This window comes from Coptis chinensis, chromosome 7 (assembly GCF_015680905.1).
Source record: "Coptis chinensis isolate HL-2020 chromosome 7, ASM1568090v1, whole genome shotgun sequence".
Classification (NCBI taxonomy): Eukaryota; Viridiplantae; Streptophyta; class Magnoliopsida; order Ranunculales; family Ranunculaceae; genus Coptis; species Coptis chinensis.
This window is the reverse complement of record NC_141462.1, coordinates 65,081,367-65,104,309: the sequence shown is the minus strand read 5'-3', so window position 1 is coordinate 65,104,309 and position 22,943 is coordinate 65,081,367. Positions and strand designations below refer to the sequence as shown.

The 22,943-nt window shown below is 35.3% G+C and overlaps 1 protein-coding gene and 1 pseudogene across 1 annotated transcript; one reads left to right on the top strand and one right to left on the bottom strand.

The window, feature by feature from the left end:
• Positions 1 to 171: 171 nt before the first annotated feature.
• LOC147488419 (large ribosomal subunit protein bL27c-like) lies at positions 172 to 11,358 on the top strand. Its single transcript, XM_086575163.1, has 5 exons — positions 172 to 546; positions 3,321 to 3,422; positions 3,514 to 3,723; positions 5,923 to 5,971; positions 11,177 to 11,358. Exons 1-3 carry the CDS (start codon positions 262 to 264, stop codon positions 3,691 to 3,693), a joined length of 567 nt encoding a protein of 188 aa, XP_086431289.1. The 5' UTR covers positions 172 to 261; the 3' UTR covers positions 3,694 to 3,723; positions 5,923 to 5,971; positions 11,177 to 11,358.
• A 9,558-nt stretch (positions 11,359 to 20,916) lies between these two features.
• Positions 20,917 to 21,618, bottom strand: LOC147488418 (uncharacterized; annotated as a pseudogene).
• Positions 21,619 to 22,943: the final 1,325 nt, after the last annotated feature.

The following is a 22,943-nucleotide window of genomic DNA, read 5'->3' as shown; positions in this document are numbered from 1 at the left end:
CTCTCCACTCTCCACTCTCCACTCTCCCTCTCCCTCTCCACTCACGCGCCCACTGCCTAGCAGTATACTAGTAAGGTTTGGAGTTGGGGCTGGGCCTCACCTTAGTGTCCAAGCCCAAGAAATACATTAAATCTAACAGTTCCAGCTGGACTCGGGCTTTGGGCTTGGGCTTTGGGACTACTTACAGGTAAGAGAAAGATAAGGTGGTCGATAGTCGATACAAAAGATTTGAGTGGTACGTGGAGAAGAAGAAGAAGAAAAATGGCAGCAGCTTTGGTTGGAACATTTAAAGGACTGTCATTATCAACAAGCTCTTGTTCATACGCAGCATCAGTTTTAACAACAATAACAACTGCAAACAATTACAAGGTCTCATTTCCACAACCCATTCAGTTTGTTCCTCTGACTATTGAGTCTGCTCACAAGAAAGGAGCTGGAAGTACCAAGAACGGTCGTGATTCTAAAGGAAAGAGACTTGGGGTCAAAATTTATGGTGACCAAGTGGCTAAACCTGGTGCCATCATTATTCGTCAGCGTGGAACCAAGGTTTGGTTTTAAATTAGTTTTATTTTTCATGTTCAAATGTACGCGTTAGAAGTACGGTATTATTAATAGCTGGCTGAAATCAGGTTGGTAAGCGGGGTTAGTAACGAGGTCCCCTACCCCTTTATTAATAATAAAAAAAGCCTAGAGTCAATTACATCTCAAGTACTGTTTCGGTGTTTCCCACTAGCATCCTCATGTACAATTTTCCTAACATCTTCTGAGAATGAGCTAGGAACCAGTTCAATATTTGAAGCTAACAAATCAGCTAGTCTATTGCACTCCCTATACACATGAATTAACTCAAACATTTCAAACTCTCATATCATCGACTTAATCTCCCTTATTATGTGCTTCACCTGCCAAGGATAAGCTTGCTTCAGAAATGAAAGTACATTAGTGGAATCTGTTTGTGCCCGCAACCTTGTGATGTTATATGACTTCTCTAGCTTTAACCCTTGATGCAGTCCTTGTAGTTCAATCCATGCAATTGATTGAAAGCTTGACTTCCCATGAGCAGCCGCAATGACTTCACCTGTTTCGCTTCTAATTGCTGCAGCCCACGCACCGAATTGCCCTTGTAACGTGCCATCAGTATTAAGGTTAACGGTACCTGTTTCTCCTTTCTCCCAAATACAGTACACTCTCTTCTCTTGCATGGCCCTAGTACTGACATTCCATGTTTCCATAAATCGCTGTCTCTCAGGTCCTTCTCTCATCTTGAAGTTTGTAGCATGCAGTTTGATCTTTACTTCTCCAATGATCTTGTGGATGACCACTTGTGATGTTCTATGCTGATTCTTGAATATCCTTGCATTCCATTCTTGCCAAACCCAATAAAAGTACGCATTAAGGATCAGCTTCATTGCATCTTGTTTTCCCCCTTTCCTTTCCTTTCTTTGAGTACCCATCGGATTTCTTCTTCCCAAGTTGCTGCCATCATCCTTTTTAACCTGCATATGAAAGAATATGTTGCGATATATATTTTGTAAAGTTACAATGGAAATATAAGTGCATCTCAGTTTCGTCCTCCCTCCAACACAGTACACACAGCTTCGATGGAACTACTTTCCAGTCATACATCTTGCTTAATGTTTTTAGCGCACCCTTCATTACCATCCACCCTATAAAGGAGTGCCTTGGAATATGATTCGTAAACCATATAACCTTATGCCAGTCATTAGGTTGAAGTTTCCTCCTTATAGTTTCATATGTGTCTTTGAGCTGGAATTCCCAAGTCATTGAAACAGTCCATACCACTTCATCAGTACCTCCTTTAATTGTAACTCCCTCCCTCATATTAGTTACAATGTCTTGGCATCAGTTCTCCATGTGTTGAGGTATATTCCATTCTTCTCCATTAATGAGGTTAGAGACAGTTGCGTTTATATGACAAGTTGAGTCATAGAGATAAGCTTGCGGAAACCACTCTTTCAAGATGCCTTTAGGGTGCCAAGGATCTTGCCAGAACATAGTGTTGCTCCCATCCCCAATCTGGTGTTGTGCTATATTCTTTGCGTCATCTATGCTATTTAGGATGGCCCTCCAACTATATGAACAGTCATGTGGGATCTTCATGCTCCAGAGATTTTTTTGTCTTGATTAAGTTACACCAAACCCATGTTACCCATAAGTTATCTTTCCTGCTCACCAAATGCCACACATGTCGAAGAATCGCAGCTTATGCGTAAATTTATTGTTTATGTCATTGTCGTTCTGATTAGATTATGACTAAAATGTTTTGTGCTTCACTGTCTGTAAGACTCGGTATCAAACACCTTGTTGGATGTCCCGGAAAGTATATTCTTTTTGTTTTCAAATGAACGTGTTATCGTGTTGATTGCTTCGAGTAAAGTAAAGTATCTACATTGTGTCAGGGTTGTTTCTTGCCTTATCAAGTTAACATCTAGTAGCAAATGTTAGGTTTGGATGTTTTCCCGAACTTGGGCTGGAAATTAGTTTTATAAACTATAAAATCAGTGATTAGAGTGTTCTCTGGACAGTCAATTTCTGAGACCACCAAAAAAAGAAGTGCATAAGTATGGGCTTACTACGTTTTTCTAGGCCAAGTTGCTTTGCACCTGATTTTTTTTTTTTTTTTATTGGTAAGCCTGTTTTAAATGAGATCAGTAACTCTTTGATGCTGGCAGGGTTTGAGCCCCAGACCTCGGGTATCATCACCCAAAGGTTTTACCGACTTTGTTAGTTGGCACCTGCAAAAAAATGTATGGGCAAGCCTGTTTTTAAAGAAATCAATAACTCAATTGTGTGTAGCGGGGTTCGAACACCAGACTTCTGGTATCATCACCCAAATGTTTTACCAACTAAGCTAGAAGGCACTTACAAAAATGTGTGGACAAGCCTGTTTTTAAAGAGATCAATAACTCAATGGTGTGTAGCGGGGTTCAAACCCCAGACCTCTGGTATCATCACCCAAAGGTTTTGCCAACTAAGCTAGAAGGCACTTACAAAAATGTGTGGGCAAGCCTGTTTTTAAAGAGATCAGTAATTCAATTGTGTGTAGCAGGGTTCGAACCCCAGACCTCTGGTATCATCACCCAAAGGTTTTGCACCTGATTCTTATTTGGCTTTTTAGTCGGTAAACTGATTTCAGCTAATTTCATTGCTTTGTCTGGAAAGATTTACTCCGTCTCCATGTTTGTGATTCTTATATTTTGTTTCCAAGTATTCAATTTGCATTTATCACGTAAAACTTCGGGGTGAAAATATTAATTCTTTTGCTGATTATGTATTCATCGTTCCTCATGATGTTTCAGGTCCATCCAGGGAAAAATGTCGGACTTGGCAAGGACCACACAATCTTCTCCCTAATTGATGGATTAGTAAAATTTGAAAAGTTTGGACCTGACAGGAAACAGGTATGGTGTAATAATGGAGTATACTTGCTGTTTTAATTTGATAATTAGAAGTTCAGAGGTTGACAAGTATAGGTTCAATTTGACACAACAGGTGAGTGTTTATCCACGAGAGGTACAGCCTGAGAACCCCAACGGTTACAGAGCAAGGAAGAGAGAAAACTTTAGGATTCAGCGTGAAAAACGTAAAGCTAGACAGGAAGGATATATTTATCAGCCCCAATTGGTATTGGCTTCCGCAGACGGAAGTTCTGAAGGGAACCCAAATTGCTGACCAGTTGTTGATAAGAGTTTGATTTTAAAGGTATGCTATTAGTCTGACCTTATGTTCTCTTCACATGTAAGCAGTATGAAATTTATATCCATAATTCAAATTGTTCTTGTCTTATATTTGTGTTTTCTTCCAATCCAGCACAAGTGGCATTTTTGTTTTCCCGAATCCTAGCTAAGTGCTTTGATATATCTTGGAACTTTATATCTGTCTTTTGTCTGGCTTAGTTGGTAGTGCAAGTATGATCCTTTGCAAAGAAAATCCTGTTAGTCTTCCAATTACATGAGGGTGTGGATCTGGATTTTGCATCCAGCTCTTCTTCAGTTTAGGCTAGATTCATAAGATGACACACACACACAACGTCAACAAGCTCGAAAAAAATTAACTCAATGACTTCATCCATCCAAAATTTAATTATGTTTGATGCACGTGATCAAGGCCTAGGGAATATCTGCAAATGAGGTATTTGATGACCACTGAAGCTGTATTCTGTAGTCCTTCTGGAGCTAATTATTTGATCCAAGGTTCAGGAGTTCCTTACAGAGGATTGTGCGTTTCACTCCCATGGCAGGTGAGTTTCCTTAGTTGGGGTAGGAATGACCTAGGTATGTCTCATCCAGATTAGTTATGTTGATTCCACAGGTTTGATTTTAACAATTTCATTAAGGGCATTGCTGACACTACGAAGAAAGCCGGTAGTCCAGTTTATTCTGAACTTTCTAATACTATCAAAATATGCGAGCTTTAACTAATAGTAAAAAACTGAAAACGGTTGATTTTGTTGCTTCCAACTTGTAAACTGTTTTTTAGTTGAGTGGCTTAGTATAAGCCGCTCTAAAGGGGGTGATTTCCAAGAGATTGTGACAATTATTGTCGGCTGAAGTGCAATATTAGCTCTAACTCTTGTGGTAGCACATCTATTCTGTTGGTTGTAACCTGGGGTTTATCTCTTGCAATATACTCTGAACAATCTGACTTTGGTCTCTGTATAGATTAGTAAATATATTATTGCTACGCTCCCTCCATATCTCATAGATAGTAGCAGTAGCACTAAGTGCGACCTGCTTATTGTATTCTTCAAGTTTGACCCTTATAAAATTTAAACATTCCAGGTTCACTCCTAACGGAGTTAAGAGGGCGTTCTGTGAGTGCCCCACCGACCTACCTCTTCCAAAATAGATGAAGAGAAAAGAGCAGTCAATGAAGAGCCTTAGAAGTGCTGTCCTGCTTGAATTGGTGCATACCACAATAGTCTTGGCATGTGCCACTACAAGAATGAGTCTTTTTGCTACAAAACATTTTGCTATGCCCAATATTTGTAGCAAATGTAAACCTTTTGCTATGATTTTTAGCTTTGCTAACCTTTTCTAGAACTTCAAATGTTTGGCTAGTTTTGGCAACACTTATTGGCGTTGCTAAAGTTATTTTACATTTAGAAAAAACAAAAATTATTTTTATAATCCATTAATTGTCATCAACTATGCCTTTGAGCGTAGCAAATGCTCATTTTTTCTCTTGCACGGCTTTGAAAGTGTTGCTGATACTAGGAAGAAAAGATTATTCACATCCTCTAAATGTCATCACCCACGCTTGCTAGGGTAGCAAACAGTAGTCACTATTTGCTATGGCCATAAGCGTTGCTGATACTATACTTTGAGGAGAAAAATTATTTATGCATTTCAAGGTAGCTGCAGCCTTTGCCTCAAGTTGACACCATGTTCTTGACCACGCCCTATACTTAGCGCTGATTTTTCAGTGACCCTGACCCTCCCAAATATTTTCATGAAAAATTAGAATCACCCGCCCATATTTTCATGAAAAATTAGAAATAAGAAAAGCAAAACAAAACAACCTTATTGTACTCCCCAGAAAAAAGAGAACCTTTTTTTCTGCTTCCTACTCTGTTCTCTCTTTCTCTACCGGAAATTTAAAACCAAGTACTCAGGCATCACTGCGTGTGTGTGTGTGTGTGTGTGTGTGTGTGTGTGTGTGTGTGTGTGTGTGTGTGTGTGTGTGTGTAAGTGTGTGTAAGTGAATTATACCTATTTATCTTTGTTGTCTACATTTCTTTATTTCTCTCATTGTTATGCGGATTCTCTAGAATGGTGACAGATGGCTGGCATGGTTTAGTGGGCGGCTTTGTTAGATGAATTTTGTTTTGTTTACATTGTGGGGATTTTATTTAACTTGTGCAGTTTGAATTCAGGAATTGGAATTGGTTTTTGATTTCAGGTAGCAGATTTGGGTTTTGATTGTGGCCGATTGACCAACTACAAGGATGGTTAGTTTTTTCCTTAACGTTAATTATAAGTTTATGTGGGGTTTGATTGTTATTTTTCTTGTGGGGGTTTGCCTGGGGGTTTGTTTGCTGATTTGTTTTGTTATAAAAGCTCTGCTTTTGTTTTGTTTTAAAAGCATCTAATTGATCTGTTTTGTTTTAAAAGCTCAGCTCTTGTATACTTTGTACTATTTCTTTGGTTGGACTACAGTTTTGTATGTGATGTAGTTGTGAAAACGAAACTATATATGTTGGGAATGATCTATATATGGCTACATATGGATATAGATGTATATGCTGTACTACAATTTTTTTGGTTGGACAACAGTTTGGTATATGTTGGGAATTTGTTCTGAGTTGATAATTTGTTCTATTGTCCCAAGTAGCCATATATAGTTGTTTTCCGTTTCAAGTTTGATTCTTGTGAAAAGGGCTTTTGTACTAGTTTATTTCGATTTGTTTTACGTAACAATTTATCCCCAAATTGTCAGCAACCAGAATTGGAGACACCCAAGCAATCCCCAAGTTGAAATAGGCCACAAGTTCTCATATTTGTGCATTAGGTAGATTGGTTTCAGTATTTATGATTTGGACTAGACTCGCTTAACAAGTTTAAAATGCTTATGATTTCATGTGTGTACATTAGGTAGAATGCTTTAAAAAAACGAAAAATAGAATGTTTATACCATCACTTTATTTCTACTTAAAACTATAGTCAAGAACTACATATATAGGTGTTGGATGATTGTCTAAAACTACAGTACCGTTTGTAGGATTTTAAGTTATTGCCACTATTTAAGTCAACCATCCTTTGGTTGGTGTCCTTCAAGCATTACAAGAGCATTGAAGAAGCTTGATTATTGCTAGTAATACTTAGTATTCAGTCTCGTATGTCACGAGACTTAGTCCTAACTATTTAAGTAACTCAGCGTGCAAAACAACGGGGATTGTGCGAAAAAATTGTTGCACCATTGTGGTGGTTCCAAATCATTTTCAACCATAACATGGTGATATTTCTTTAATAAATTCAGCTCTTGCACATTGAAATGGTGATATGCATGTTACATCTTGAAAAAATGATATGCTTTATGGATAGATATATGCTGTGATAAATATGTAGCATGAGCTGTGTGACTCATAGATTTTTAAACTGTTATCATAGGTAATTAGAGCTTAGAACAAATATTGGTTACAATCGGTCAAGAAGCATTCGATTGAGCTATTGTGTGTGTTATCGCGAAGGCTCGTAGGTTGACTCCCCTATGCATCCCGACTAAGGTCTCACAAATGTTCATTTCCCTTATGCACTGCTTAACTAATTTGAATAGGTTATACAGAAGGGTGGGTTAGTTATATACTCTTATGCATGTTCCTTTTTCGAACCTTTTGGTATGTAATGCCCCCCAAGCTATAGAGCAGATCCACCAGACGAGAAATTTAATTCTGCACTGTTACTGAGTCGTCGGACTTACCCACCAAAGCTAGGCAGATAGATAGATTCCTTTCCCGCTGCTAAGGGAGAGCAATAACAAAATAAAAGGGTTGTTTTTTAACCAGCTCCCCTTTTTGGGTATTGGATGGCGTGCCCTGCCCTGCCCTTTGAAAAGAATGGTTGGGTTCCAAAGTTCACTCATCGCATGGGATGAGGGTTTGTGGAAACTATATCTCTCTCTCTATTTGTTGCAAATAAAAGTTCCCATGCACGCTATGCTAAACTGCGAGGGGAAAGATTGGCTATTAAAGCAGGAAGAAATCTCTTTCCTGTAGCTAGCCGCTGATAATCAGTCGTCTGTATGGCTTTCTCCTTTCCTTGCCTTCTAGCTCTCCTTTCTCTTTACTGGTAGTTCCAAAGGTTTATAGCACGCTAGGATAAATAAGCAGATATTAGATATCTTGATGTTGCTCCGCCATCCGAAGGTTTCTTCAGACGCAGGATAAGCTCGGTCCGAGACACGCTAGGTGGGTAGCTTATCTACAGAGTTTTACCTTTAAGCACAAGACAGGGAGCCGGAACATGGCACCTGGAGGGCATGTACCCTAGAGGTCGCCAATCTATTGATACTAGACTCAACTCTAATATTAAAGAAGTGAGTAAGCTCCATAACGTAAAAAGATATGCAAAGTACCAAAGAAATTTAAGCATCTAAAATAGTTTCCATCAGTGTTTTTTATTTATGAATTGAAGGTGAATACTACGTACCATGACAAAGTTCAAAACACGTGGTTTAAAACGAAGTTTTAGTTTGTCTTTGGATTTTGTTTCTTAGTTCATTTGTAAAAGCAAGTTAATAAGGGTGGGCAAATGCATTTCTTTTGTTTAACTCGTAGGTTAGAATGTCATGTGGCAAATGCATTTCTTTAATGCAGGAAAAGGATGGGCTAGTCATGTGGCTGTATAAAGTTATGTCTCGGTTGGAAAAGTTTTAAAGTGAAACTGGTTTTTCTTGTGTCTCGTTTTTGCTGGTGTTTATGTGGTCTGAATTCACTTATTTTACAATTTATCATCCATATTTTTAGAATTTATTTGGATCCTAAAGCTTGGAATTTTAAACTTGGAGCCTTTATGAATTTAGGTTTCATGGTCGCACTAAGGTGTGCCATTTGACCCTTAGAATCATATGTCCTAGACCCTCGTTGATTGAGTTAGGTAATATCTTAGAATCATATGTCCTAGGCCCTTGTTGATTGAGTTAGGTAATATGGGTTTGAACGACTCTTGAATAATTTCCTGTTTTAATTGTCTGGGAAATTCGGGGTGTGACAAGTTTGATATCAGAGCCTAGATTAGCCTAGAATGATAAAGTTTAGGTGATCCTTAGATTGTGATAATGGGTGGTAGGAATGTTTCTTTGTGATGTTAAATTTCATGTTGTTTTTTATTTTGCTTTTGAACTCGATTTGATTTTGGTTTTCTATTTCTTTCATATAAAAATAATAAAAAAATGGTGTAGGTGTACATAATTAAACCTTTTAAATATGTGGTTTGCAGGGATATTATATATGTGTATTCATTTTAAGGTGTGTATTGCATATACACGTATGTCTCATTTCTGATATTTGTTTACTGTGACCTTTGGGTGCAAGCTGTAAATGATGAGTTTAATTTAATCTTCCTGCTGGTTTGTTTTAGATTGTTACATAAGCTTAGTTGATGGGATATAGTCTTTAACTATAGACTCTATGAAGAATTCTTGTTTGGCGTAGTGCTTGTTTTGGTTAATCTATATTTTTTTCTAAAATCTCGGGACGAGATTCTTTTAAGGTGTGTATATTATAACACCCCGTTTATTTTTCTTTATATTTTTCCTACTTATTAGGATTTAAAAATAAATAATAATATTATTAAAAGAAAAGAAAAGAAAAAGAAAATAAGAAAATAAGAAAGAGAAAAGCATAGGAGAGTTAGAGGGGTTTGGTTACAACCGAACCCTCCTTCTTTGTTAGTTTTTTTTTCCAGGGTTTTGAAATACAAAAAAAACCGGAGAAACGCATACAAGAGAAAAAAGAGAAAGAGAGAGAGAGAGTGCTTGAAAGAAAGGGGCATAAGAAGACAACACTTACCGTTGGTTTTCGAGTTCGCCGGTTATTTCGCTTTCACTAACGTTTTTGTTTTTCGATTAACTCCGGGTGAGTAGTCTAAATTATTATTTCTATTTTCAATGGATTAGCGTAGAATTCTAGTAGTTAAATTGTGTGATTCATTATTTTTGGGACCATGGCATGAGAAAGATTATTAAACTGTTCAAAGGCACGTATAGCATATTGGCGCCAAGTTTCATTTTGTTATCTATGTTTTCATGGGTTTATATATATGGTAGTTGGTAAACAGTTGGTTATTAATTGAATTGGTGTCCTTTAGATTTGTTAGAGTTTGGATTTTTCCCATTACAGGGGTTTGGTTGTAGATACTAATGATCTGCCATGACTTATTTGCTTTTGAAGTAGTGTACATATATGAGAATGAGCATTTGAAGTGTCTACTTTGATGTTACTTGTTTTTGAATTAGCTTATTTATATGAGAAGGTATATTGGAGGTGTCTGCATGACTTTATTGGCTTCTGAATTGATTTATATATATATGAGAAGGAACGTTTGAAGTGTTATATACAGATGTTAGAACTGTTGGATTTTGTGAGAGTTGTTTATAACCACGGGTAAAAACACTATAGATTACTATTTTAACTAAATGGTAATGTTTGATGGTGATGCATGAGATAGCTATTGGCGCCAAATTCTTGTTTATATATATATATATATATATATATATATATATATGTTTGATAAGTATTTTTCGATAAAGGTGTAGTTGGTAAACAATACTTTACTAGTTAACTTGTAGCTTTTGGTTATGTTCGAAGTTTTGGACTTTGTTAAAACATGAAAAACCATGTTCCTTGAGTACCTTTTAGAACAATAAGTCTTTATTAATTTTATCATGAGTGTGACAAGTTAGGCAGCCGATAAGATATTGTCAGAAGTCTGTCTTTTGAAAAAAAAAAAAAAAAAAAAAAAAAAAAAAAAAAAAAATCTGTGTCTGTTTTGGAACCGTGTCTATTTATGTGGTTTGTGTGAGTTGATACTCACGAGCGATGAATGTATTATCTAGTTGTGATATTTTCTCGTTCTCATAAGTGGGACGAAAGTGGTTTTACGTAAAATATTGGTTTTATATATGAATGAGTTGTTGGATATGATTGGTTGTATTATGATATGATGCATATAATTTTTACTGAATGAATGTGAATGTGGTTAGTGTGATATGATGGATATGGTGGTGTGATATGAATGTTAATATTGATGATATATTATACCAGATTATATATATCCATGATGGTTATAGTGATAGTAAAATAGATGTTTACTTTAAAAGATTACGTTTGGGAAATCTAATTTTGTTTTGTAGGAGGGTATGACTTACTAACTTTTTATGCAGAGACGTTGTCCTACCCTGACACGTCATGATAGATTAAAAGTAAGGTATAATTTGTTTGTTTATTAGTTTGAAATTATGTATACTAAGCTTGCTTGGAATAAACTACATACTGTTTTGGAAAACAGAACTATTTTGTCTTCTAAGTTGAAATGGTTGGTGACATTATATTTATTTATTTAAAAGATTGAATGTAGTACTGTATACTTTATTTTAGGTTTATTTATACCAACAAATTCAATTTGCTGATCAATGTTTGCTTTGTTTTGTAACGTAGGTGTGTTTTTATGAACATAGATGGTGGAGTGTATTAGATGAGGATGTTTGATTTGAATTCGCTCTTGGAGTCTTTCTAGTTTTAAGTTTTATAGAGTGTATGGTTTTGAATTGAGACAGATGTAATAGAGTTGATTAATTATTTTTGAATTCGTGAATGAAGAGTTGGTTTTTCGGTTTTAATTTGTTCTCAGATTTTTTTTATTGTTGTATTTGATAATATGTTAAAAGGTTTTCATTTACCTTAGGAATAGTGTGACGTTTGAGATATTTATATCTTGAATAATTCTCTGTTTTAACTTTGTCTAGAAAAATTCGGGATGTGACAAAAAACTTTCATAATAACAAATAAGAATGGAAGCCTCTTAGGCACTTAAAGCACTGCTTTAGAATTGCTATTTACAAGGATAGACTACATGCACGGTACTAACACATAGGTGGGAATCCAAAAGTTTTTAGAACAATTTCAAGGGTTTTTTTTTAATCCCTACGGATATACTCCCCTTTTTGAGATAACCTCCCATTTTGAGAATCATTACTGATTACCCCCCATTTCAGAGTTAATTTTTTAAATTGACAATTTTGCCTTTATGTCAAATTTGTAAAAACCCTCTATTTTTAACATACATTTTTTAAAAATTCAAAAATTCAAAATAAATAAATAAATAAAAATCTGAAAACTCAAAAAATCTGGAAAAATGAAAAAAAAAATAACAAAAACTCAAAAACAAATTAAAAAATATTTGATAAAAGGAAAATTCAAAAAAAAATCTGAAAATTTCCAAAAATTGAAAAAACAAATCGGAAAAAAAATTCGAATTTTTTTTTTGGCAAAATAAAATAACATCGACAAAATGCGTAAAAATTTGAAAAAAATAATAAAACAACTCAAAATATAGGAAAACAAATGAATTTTATTATTTTTTCAAAAATTTTGAGTTGTTTTATTATTTTTTCAAATTTTTATGCATTTTTCAATTTTATTTTAAATTTTTTCGAATTTTTTTTTCCCGATTTTTTTTTTTTTTTTTTTCAATTTTTGGAAAATTTTGATTTTTTTTTTTGAATTTTCCTTTTATTGAATATTTTTTTAATTTGTTTTCGAGTTTTTGTCATTTTTTTTTTCAATTTTCCGGATTTTTTGAGTTTTCATATTTTTATTTATTAATTTATTTTCGAATTTTTCAAAAATGTATGTTAAAAATTGGGAACTTTTACAAATTTGACATAAAGGTAAAATTGTCAATATGGAAAATTAACTCTGAAATGGGAGACAATCAGTAATGATTCTCAAAATGGAGAGTTATCTCAAAAACAGGGTCAATCACCTCCTGACTGCATTAGATCTTAGGCCTTTCTTTATCTCAATTTAATTTTTATGGTCCATCTTCTCGAGATACCCTTCCTCTCATATATCTCTAGCAGTATGTTAGTATGTCAGTTCACTCAGTCGATACTAAGGTCTTTTTGAGGGGGAAGAAAAAGTTGAAACTTTTAATGATCGCACTCACTTGGTTACAATACAAGCCGATGACTTCGTTGCAATGTGAAAATTGTGGAGCTTTCAAAACCAAAACCATGGAACTGTGTTTTCTTTATTAGATATTTAATCGTTTGATATTGCTAAAATTACGCGGATTCAATCTTCATAAAGTGGTATTAAGGTTTTGATCACCGATCGGCACATAATGATTTATGATGGCCGGAACTTGGGCTTTCAATACCCATGCATCAAAGTTCTGTTGGTGCCTTGTTTTTTCAGGGAAGAAGATGGTGATGTTATCATGGCATCATCACTCACTAAAACGTGTTCTGCCCCATACGGTGTTTTCGATCATTTGATTTTGTGTGTGTGTGTGTGTTAGATGATGAGATGTGGTAGAAGAGTTAAAAATGAGTGAGGGTAGTGGAGTAATTTTAGGTGAGCAGGGTAGTAGGAGTCATTTATGAAAATTATTTGTGTGCCTTGGATTAAATGCGTAGGATGGTGCCAAGTGGTAATTTGATCGATTTAGGTCTTGTGAGGGTCAATGGGTATTTTGGTTATTTTATATGGTGAGGGGTAGATTTGACATTGGACATGCACTAACCAGATGGTATCTAGTCAAAGAGGGCTGACTTGGTCATGCTATGAAAATGGAGACGGAAATCTAATAATGGAAGAACTAGGGACGGAAATCTAATTAACAAACTTGCTGAGGACGTAAGTCTAAAAAACTGATATAAATATAGAACAAAGGGGATTTGGCTTAAGAGCATCTCTAGATGGACATATTCATGGTCGCATCTTTCAAATTTGAAGGAATGCGTCGGAATTTCCTAAAATACCATCTCTAGGTGCAGTGGCGAAGCCAGGGGGGTCCAGGGTACGCCCTGGCTCACCTTGAAATTTGGCTAAAAACAGTACTTTGATACTTTGAGTTGGTACTTAGTGCGTCTATTATGCTTTGAATTTTCTCTTTGTGCCCTTGAATAAAGGGCTTTAGCTAGTTGTAAAAAAGTGAACTATGAAGGGTTATTTGGTAAAGGTAATATTTCATTTGTTGAGCTAATGGATTCATCCTATCGTTAAAATGAAAAGTTAGAAGAGTACTCAAATTAGAAACAGTAAGCTGATCATATCATATGATTCCATGTTTCTTTAAATTTAATTTTGTTGAAACCATGTAGAATTTTTGACTGACTTATCATAATTGGCGGAAAAAAACAAGATACATGACTTATTAATAAATAAATACTAAGGATCTCATTTTGTTCAATTTACTAAGGCTAAACTTGATTAACTAGTTGCAATAAGTTGTGACTCGTAAGTCGTAACCAAATTCAACACTACTTACAAATTAGGAAATCTCCATTACCTAAATATATTAACAAATTTTTTTATTTTCAAATATTGACTAAATAAATTAAGAAGTGCTTGTTTACGTAAAATATTTATATATATTGATGAACAGTGTTAAACTAAAATAAAACAAACTAAGTTCATGTAGTTGTGTACACACAAATTGAGTTGAGTTGAAATCTTTTAGTGCTCACCGCTCACTCTGAATAAATTCTCGGCTCGCCCTTTGTCTAGGTGGTCGATTTCGTGGTCGTGATCACATGTTTGTTCGCATTCTTTTCGCAAATTTAGTAATTTGATGCGGATCTTGTGCGACATTGGTAATGTCGTCGCCATTGCAAATGTCGCCCACAACTTTTTGACTTTGACAAAGACCACACGCGCCCGGTTGCACTATCGACGCCACGACGATCTTAATTCAATGTCGCCAAAAAGGTGGGTTCTATAATAATTTTTGGGTCGAAATTTGCGACCACCTGAGAGTTGGTCGAAATTTGCAACCAGTTCTATTGTAGCATTCTTCAAATATGAAGAGTATGCTACCACCACCTAAAGATGCTCTAACATCCTTTGAAGCCTAAGCTTGTTGAGATCATTTCATTCCAATTTCTAGGTGTGTTCCACCTATTTCTCTTATCGTGCCTTCTCTCACATTCACGAGAATTTGTCTCTTTACATAAGTTTGAGCTTATAAAGAAATAAAAAAATGATTTTCTGGATATCAAACTATGGGCAAATTCTCATAGTGGGCAACATACTTTTTTTAAAAAAAAGATTTTGGACATCCATATTTTCAATTTTAATAATGTAGGAATTCCGTCTCTTTGCCATCTAAATGCATTTAACAGTTACATTTTTTTTTAAAAAAAAAATCATCAAAAATTAAGAAATTAATCTACATAGAAAAATTAAGATTGATGTGGCAAATGACAGTAACTTTCATTTATTCCCTAGACTTGACCGAAAAATGAGAGTAAACTAGAGACTGTACAGAAAAAGTTATTTTCAATTTAACAGAAGAAGTCAACACCCTTTTTAAGGGGGAAACAATGGAAAACACCCAATTTTTTGGTTCCCTGGGCATTACCCATGGGGCCTTTATAAGCCTCTCTATCTTTAAATTTGAGGGACCAATGTAAAAATGGGCTGCTAATGCAGCCCCTATATGGGCCATTATAGTTACCATCCTAGCCCATAAGGATTTCAGTTCAAGTAGTCTATGTTCGAACCCCCATGTCAACAACTTTTTCAGTATTTCAAGTTTTTTTAGACCAAATTTAAAAAGGAAAATGAATTTCAGAGGATTGGTACCACAGGATGTGCAAGTCACAGGTCAAACACACTTCCACTATACCAATTTCACATTAGTTGAAAGCTTATGCTAGATTTACCATTCAATATAAAGGTTTGCATTGTATAAACTAAAATATAAAGATCCTCTTTGTCCCTTCACTCCCTTATCTCCTTTAAACTTGTGCAGTTTAAGCGCTAATCAGGAGCAAGTCGCTCCAAGAGCTTATAACAATTAATCGAAATTAATCGCCTTAGTTAACCTATAATACATATGTCACATATAAGTGATATAACAACCTAAAACAAAATAAAGTAAAAAAACTACAAACCTGAGTGATGGAGTGCTAGCTGGCCTAAGAGTTTTCTTTGGTGGTTTTTTATTTTTTACGGTTTTGATTATTTTTCCTCGGTGAAATGAAACGTTTTTAATATATTAAAAAAAAACGTTTACCGAAGCATACATTTACAAAAAAAAAAAAAAAAAAAAAAAAAACCCTATTAATCGGCACTTGTTTTATACCAATTTTCCGATTAAACGAAAAAAATCGCCCGTTTTATAGAACCCGCTCAGACCTCTAATTGGTGGATCCACCGAATCAAAGAAAGAACAAGCATCAAGTGCTCCATAGTTCACACAACCTGCTCTCATACCCCGTCCATGAGGTTCAAATTGCTACTGGAAATCCACAATAACAACAATTTGGATTTCCATTTGGATTAGGAGAGTTGATAGACATAGAAGATCGACATTTGTAATTTGAGAATAGGTGTTGGGGATCGAGAATTTCAGAAGTAGAGTAGAGAAGAAAGGTTCGGGATTTCTAATTGTTTGTAGGTTGTTTAAACTTTAAAGTGAAATATTTGTGTCTTTGGGTGGAGGAGGTCACGTGTTTGAGATGTGGTGTACATTTTCGTTCTATTTATGTGGAAAAAAATAATAATTGTTAAAATTAAACCGATGAACACCACACTAACTTAACATGTAGATTGAATCATTGAGATAATGAGATAGAAAGAATGATTATTCATTGATGTAATGGGAGGAGGTTGCCTTTATATACAGTAATCTCTTTTCCAAGATAAAGGATTACCCAGATAAACACTAAGATAGAGGATTATCATGATAAACACCATAAGTTCACGGATTTCATAACACTCTCCTTTGGATGTCTACCATTCATGTGGAAATTATAGTGGATGTATCTTTTGTAGCATTTTTCTGGATGCTCTATAACTATCCAATGACAGTTGTCTCATTAAAATCTTGCTAAGGAAAACCCAATGGAAAAAACCAAAGCGAAGGAAAAGAGTACAACATTACTTAGAATCATTGTGACTTGCTTTATACTGCCTCATTAAAACTTTTACTAAGAAAACCCAGTGGGATAAAACCTAGATAAGGGAAAAAAGTACAGTGCATATGTCCTGGGACACATTCTTCAGAATGCTCCCCCTGATAAAGACAAGTCTTTATATGGCTTGGTGGTGAACTATGCACATGCCGATCCCATATACAAGCTTTTGAAATGTATGCTTAGGTAGTGATTTAGTGAAGAGATCAGCAAGGTTGTCACTAGAACGAACTTGCTCGACCTTAATCTGCTTCTTCTTCTGAAGCTGATGAGTGTAAAAGAATTCTGGCGCAATGTATTTTGTCATGTCTCCTTTTATAAATCCTTCTTGAATCTGGGCTATATAAGCTATATTATCCTCATAAATAATGCTGGGAACACCTGTTATAGAAGGTAATTGACAAGAACTACGAATATGCCCAATTAATAAGCTTAGCCATACACATTCACGACTAGCTTCATAAAGAGCTAAAATTTCAGTGTGGTTAGAGGAAGTTGCCACTAAAGTTTGTTGAAAAAATTATTGAGTTGGGTACTGAACTATAGTGGATTTTACAAAATGGGTACTGTATTATTTTTTTTTGCAAAATAGGGTACCGTAGATTGCTAAATAGGGTACCGTATATATATATTGTATAGTATGTATACATATTTGATGATTTGGCATATGTATTTGATGATTTAGTGTCCACATAAGCACAAAACACTAAAAGTTCGGCCCAATTAGTTAAGGGTGGAATTTGAGCCCTCGGGCTCGGCTCGAGCTCGCTCGTTTAACTACATGAGCCGAGCTCGAACTTAAATTAAAGCTCGTGTAACAAATGAGTTTGATGAAACTCGGCTCGTTTAGCTCAAATAACATATTTATAGTGTAAAATAACCGAGCGGCTCGGGCTCAGCTTGGGCTTGGCTCGTTTAAGATCGGCTCGAGCTAGCTCGTTTAATTATATGAGCTGAGTTCGAGCTCAATTTAAAGCTCGTGTAATTAGCGAGCCGAGCTTGAGCATGGTAAACCTCGACTTGTTTAGCTTGAATTCCACCCTTACAGTTAGTGAACTAGCATGTGTCCTGTGCTACGCATCAGTTCGCCAAGTTGTTTCTCTCACTAAGAAAAGAGAAACAATTTTCTAAAAATGGGAAAGATATACAATTCCTATACATAAATTTTAGCTTTTAAATTAAGAAGACTATCCTAAAATTATTGAAGAAAGAGGTGGTTCAATTTTAATAGAAATCAGGGAGCCAATTGTAATTAATAAATAGGAGAGATATAATTTAAATAAACGTAGGGAGGTGGCTCTAAAATCTTAAAATAGGGAGATTAGAAATACACTGTTCGGTTGAGAAGTGTGGCTCCTACAAACCCGGCTATCATATAGTGTAGAGATGCCCACTGCCCACTACTAGCCCAAGCCCGTTTTTATATATTTTTTGCTTAAAACATTAAATGTTTCGCCTATCCAAGTAAAGCCCAACTAACTAAGCACTCCTCATTTCTCACTCATTCGAACTTCTCCAAATTACAGAAACACCCTTCTCCCCGATCAATATCACTCCAAGCCGGCATTTGAAGATCTTACGTTTCACGGATAAAAATAGCTCTATCCCCACCAACCAAACCAATAGTTTTACGGATCATATTTCACTGGTGGGATAGGTGGTCATATCTACCCTCTTTGTTTCCATTCTTTGATGAGCTCAAGAACATAGACCCCAAAGACTTAAATTCTCTTTCTTATTATGGGTTGAAAGCATTGTTGGCATTGCACTTTTATCCAACATATAAAATGAAGAACAAAATATCACCTAAGCTCTCACTTTCTCAAAATTTCTAGGAGCATCATAAGTGTGACTCATCCACGCCAAATATGTAGTATACAAGTTTCTAGCTTTTTCTCAGGATCGATTTCTAATTTTACTTATTGTTTGGTTCTTGAACAATGATAGTGTTCAATGGATACGTTTCCAAAATAGTAGATGGCTTTCATTTGATTTCAATATGTGAAAAGGTTCCGTTGAGTAAAAAAAATATATTTAAAATATATATGGGCAGTGGGCTACCCCTCTTATAACTGGGCCAAATTTTTAGTGTTTTGTGTTTATATGGACACTAAATCATCAAATATGTATGCCAAATCATCAAATATGTATACATATTTTACAAGATATATAGATCGTACCTTATTTAGCAATATTTGAAATCTACGGTATTCTATTTTGCAAAAAAATAATACTGATTACCCATTTTGTAAAATCCACTATAGTTCAATTACCCAAATCAACAATTTTTTCCCTTTTCAAAGTTTGTTTAGTGGAACGGCAACAAATGGCAAAGACATTACCACTAAGAAATACATAACCTATTTGAGAGTGACCTTTTTTGATTAGGATGGATAACCAAGGACTGCATAGCCAACTAGATCATAGTCATTAGTGGAACCATAAGAATAAAATAGTTTCATACCAGTTATTCTATAAAAATATCTCAATATGTGTTTGACATCATTCCAGTGTCTAAGTGTATGTGCACAATTATTTTATCTTGATAAGAAACTAATAGAAAATGCAATGTCTGATCTTCTGCACGTATTGTGCTAGATACATAAATGCTTCTATATCACTCAAGTAGGGTATTAAGTAGGGTATTTTCAAGACCAAGAACTTTCTCATGTTCTTCCTTTAGTCGAAATGGATCCTTATCTAAATCCAAGTTTCGCACAACCATGTGCTTTCAAAAAAATCTATAGTCAGCAGTTTTCTCTAATTCCTTAGGAGTCACAATTAAGTTTATACCAACCAAACTTGTTGCTACTATATTGAATCTAACCTCGGATTTTACTATAGGTCCACACCACGTTTTTCAAAGAGTTTAATTATGCTTGAATAGCAAATTCTAGATTGGCCAATCTTTTCTTTGTCGACAAAACACGTGGTTCATTTATTTTTTCATCATTGTCCTTTGATGTTCCAATAGCTATACCATAGCCCCAATAGCTATACCATAGCTAAATATGTCATCTATGACAAGTGCTTTCCTATCCCACAATTCACCTGAACATGCATGGAATATTGAGATCGATCTTTTCATTTTCAGGTACATGTGCCTCTCCATGGGCAACCATAGGCATTTCAGTGAACTTGGATATTTGCACATTTTTATTATTTGTTTATGGAGCTCCAGCCATTACCTGGCTATTATTTGGACAAGATGGTTCCTCAGTTCTCCTCTCCTAGGAGCACACTCTTTGGATCCTATAGGTCTACCACATTTTTAGCGTATAGTAGATTCATTTGCCGCCATGTTTGGACCCCGTCCAAGTGGAACATCAATTCTGGCTGGCACATTCATGATTACTTTTTCCATATCATTAAATGCTTAGGCATTTTCTCTACAACCGTTTGCAAGTGTATCATTTTCCTTATCTCATATAGTCACATTCATTATTTGGATCCTTAATGAGACAGAGGACGTGATCCAAGTTGCTTCACGTCGTTCCTTAGAGCAACCATTGCTTTTCTCCCCCTAACGACGGGAATACTGTCTCATTAAATTGACAATTATGTAATACAGACTGTCTAAGTGAGCTTCTTGCTCCAAACGTTAGATATGATACACAATATCTTTCTCATTTATGGGTATAGTCTACTAGACATATATCCATAATACTTTTCTCCATTTATATATCAATACATTTTAACATAAAGCAAAATAAATTTGTAAAGATTGATACTAGCACAAGTGTATTAAGAAAAATAAAACTTGAGATTCATAATATGGAAAATCAAAATATTAACGACAATCAAGGCCTAGACTTTCCATGAAGAGAACACAATATTAACTGTAAATATTCTATGAACTGGTAATAAAAATATAATTAACTAAATAAATCATTCAAAGTATTAAAGTTTGCTCATCAAACTTGCCCATTGCTATTTGGATCCTCATACTGAACTTTAAGGAAATCAGAACAATCCAAATGAGTACCATCATTAAAGTGGTCACTCTTCCAATTCTCTATCACATTTGTTTCCATTTTCCTAGAGGCTTTATACTTTTCAACCTCTTCTATAGGAGCTCGGCAGTATTTTGCCCAATGTCTATCATTACCACCACATCTGTAGCAAATATCACTGCTCTCCTTTTGTTTGTTATGAGGATTTGAGTCCCCTTTATGCGGTGGAGCTGTCCACTTGTTCCAATTTCCCTTTTGTTGGTCATTAGTATTCCAATGATCCTTTTTTCTATTACCATTGCTAATAAGGATGATAACCTTGACCACCTCTCCTAGTATTTCTGCCTCTTCCACGCCCTCTCCCATGTCCTTTACCACAACTACCACTAGCTCGAAAGCTGGCATTTGCTTCTGGAATTACCATTGACCCAGTTGGTCTGGAGTTGTGGTTCTTGATTAAAAGGTTACTATTTTGCTCCGCAACAAGGAGACATGTTATAATATCATAATATTTGGAGAATCATCTCTCTCGATACTACTGCTGCAGGAGCACATTCTAGGCATGAAAGGTAGAAAGAGTTTTCTCTAACATCTGTTCATCAGTTACATTTTCACTACACAATTTCAACTGAGAAACTATATTAAACAAAGCAGAATTGTATTCAGAAACTGTCTTATATTCTTGGAACCTCAGGTTGAGCCATTCACTTTGAGCATTTGGTAGTATGACCATCTTCTGGTGATCATACCTATCCTTCAGGGATTTCCAAAGACCTGCTGGGTCTTCCTCTATTAGATACTCATTCTTTAAGTCGTCATGAATATGATGACGTAGGATTATGAGAGTTGTGGCTTTTTCCTCTGGGCTCATTTCGTTTCCTTCTTTAATAGCATCACCAAGTTTTTTAGATTGTAAATGGATCTTGGCATCCAACTGCCATGATAAATAATTGTCGCCTCTAATTGAAAGAGCTTGAAAATCGAGTTTAGTAAGGTTTGACATCTTTCACGTAACTGTAACAGATTAAGCATACATGTATTAAAAAGAACTATAAAAATGAATTGGGCCTACATAAATGACCACTGTAATGGGCCAAAACCGGATCAATCCTTATGGGTTGGACCTGACCAAGTCGAGATAGTCAACCAGACCTGGTCTACAAGTGTCAAAATGGCTCGGTCCAAACTGGTCATACCCAAGTCAATTTATAAGAAGTTAGGTCTGAAACAAACAAATGCTAAAAACCCATAACAGTAACATTACCTTTTGAAGCCCAGGTAAAACATAGACTTAAAGCCTAAGGAGATCTTTAATTAGTGATAATGTCTTGATGACATCATCGTCTTCTACCTTTCATCTTAGGGCACGAAACAAAACTATCAAAGGGTTAGATCAATTAAACAAAAACAATAATCTTTCTTACGGCATATCAACAATTTCATCATTAGCTTTATGTTACACCTGTTCTATATTCAGCAAACAAGCTATTTCTTGAACTTCAAAAATTGGATCAAAAGGTTCGTTAAATATCACTTGGACTAGTAACCGATTATGTATCAAATGATCGTGAGTTTACGTATTGAGCTTTTATTTTAGGTGGTGTGCAGTACACCTTTGCTAATTCTATGATTACTCATTCAAAATTAAAAAGAAATTGCAAGACACTAATATCTCGTAATAACATACATATACATATGTTATTCTATGATAAAGTTAAATTCGACAAAGATGCTAATTTAATATGGTATCAATAGTATCGAATACGATTTAATCACAAGTTAAATGCATACCTTTAATCCAAAGCTAGAGACTATCGTGCTGATAACGTGTTAGAATTAAACCGGCTTAGAGAGAACACCACACTAACTTAACATTAACTTAACATGTAGATTGAATCATTGAGAGAATGAGATAGAGAGAATTCTTATTCATTGAGGTCAGTCTGAATGGGAGGATGTTGTCTTTATATACAACTAGGTAACCTCCTTTCCAAGATAAAGGATTACCAGGATAAACACCAAGATAGAAGATTATCATGATAAACACCAAGATATAAGATTATCAGGATAAACACATATTAATGATGGGCATCCATATAAGCCCACGGATTTCATAACAATAATCCATAAAAGCTCGCACCTGACATCTCTCCTCACCATATCTCTCTATTTTCCAAATCGAGCAATATTAGAGACTCCTAAAAAAAAGAAATGCTAATAATTAGTTAGACCCCTCTGTATTTGTTTAAATCTCCTTTCTCTATCAAGTAATTATATTTATCTCCCTGCCAAAAAAACATTAACCCCCAAACTACTCAAGAATTGGAA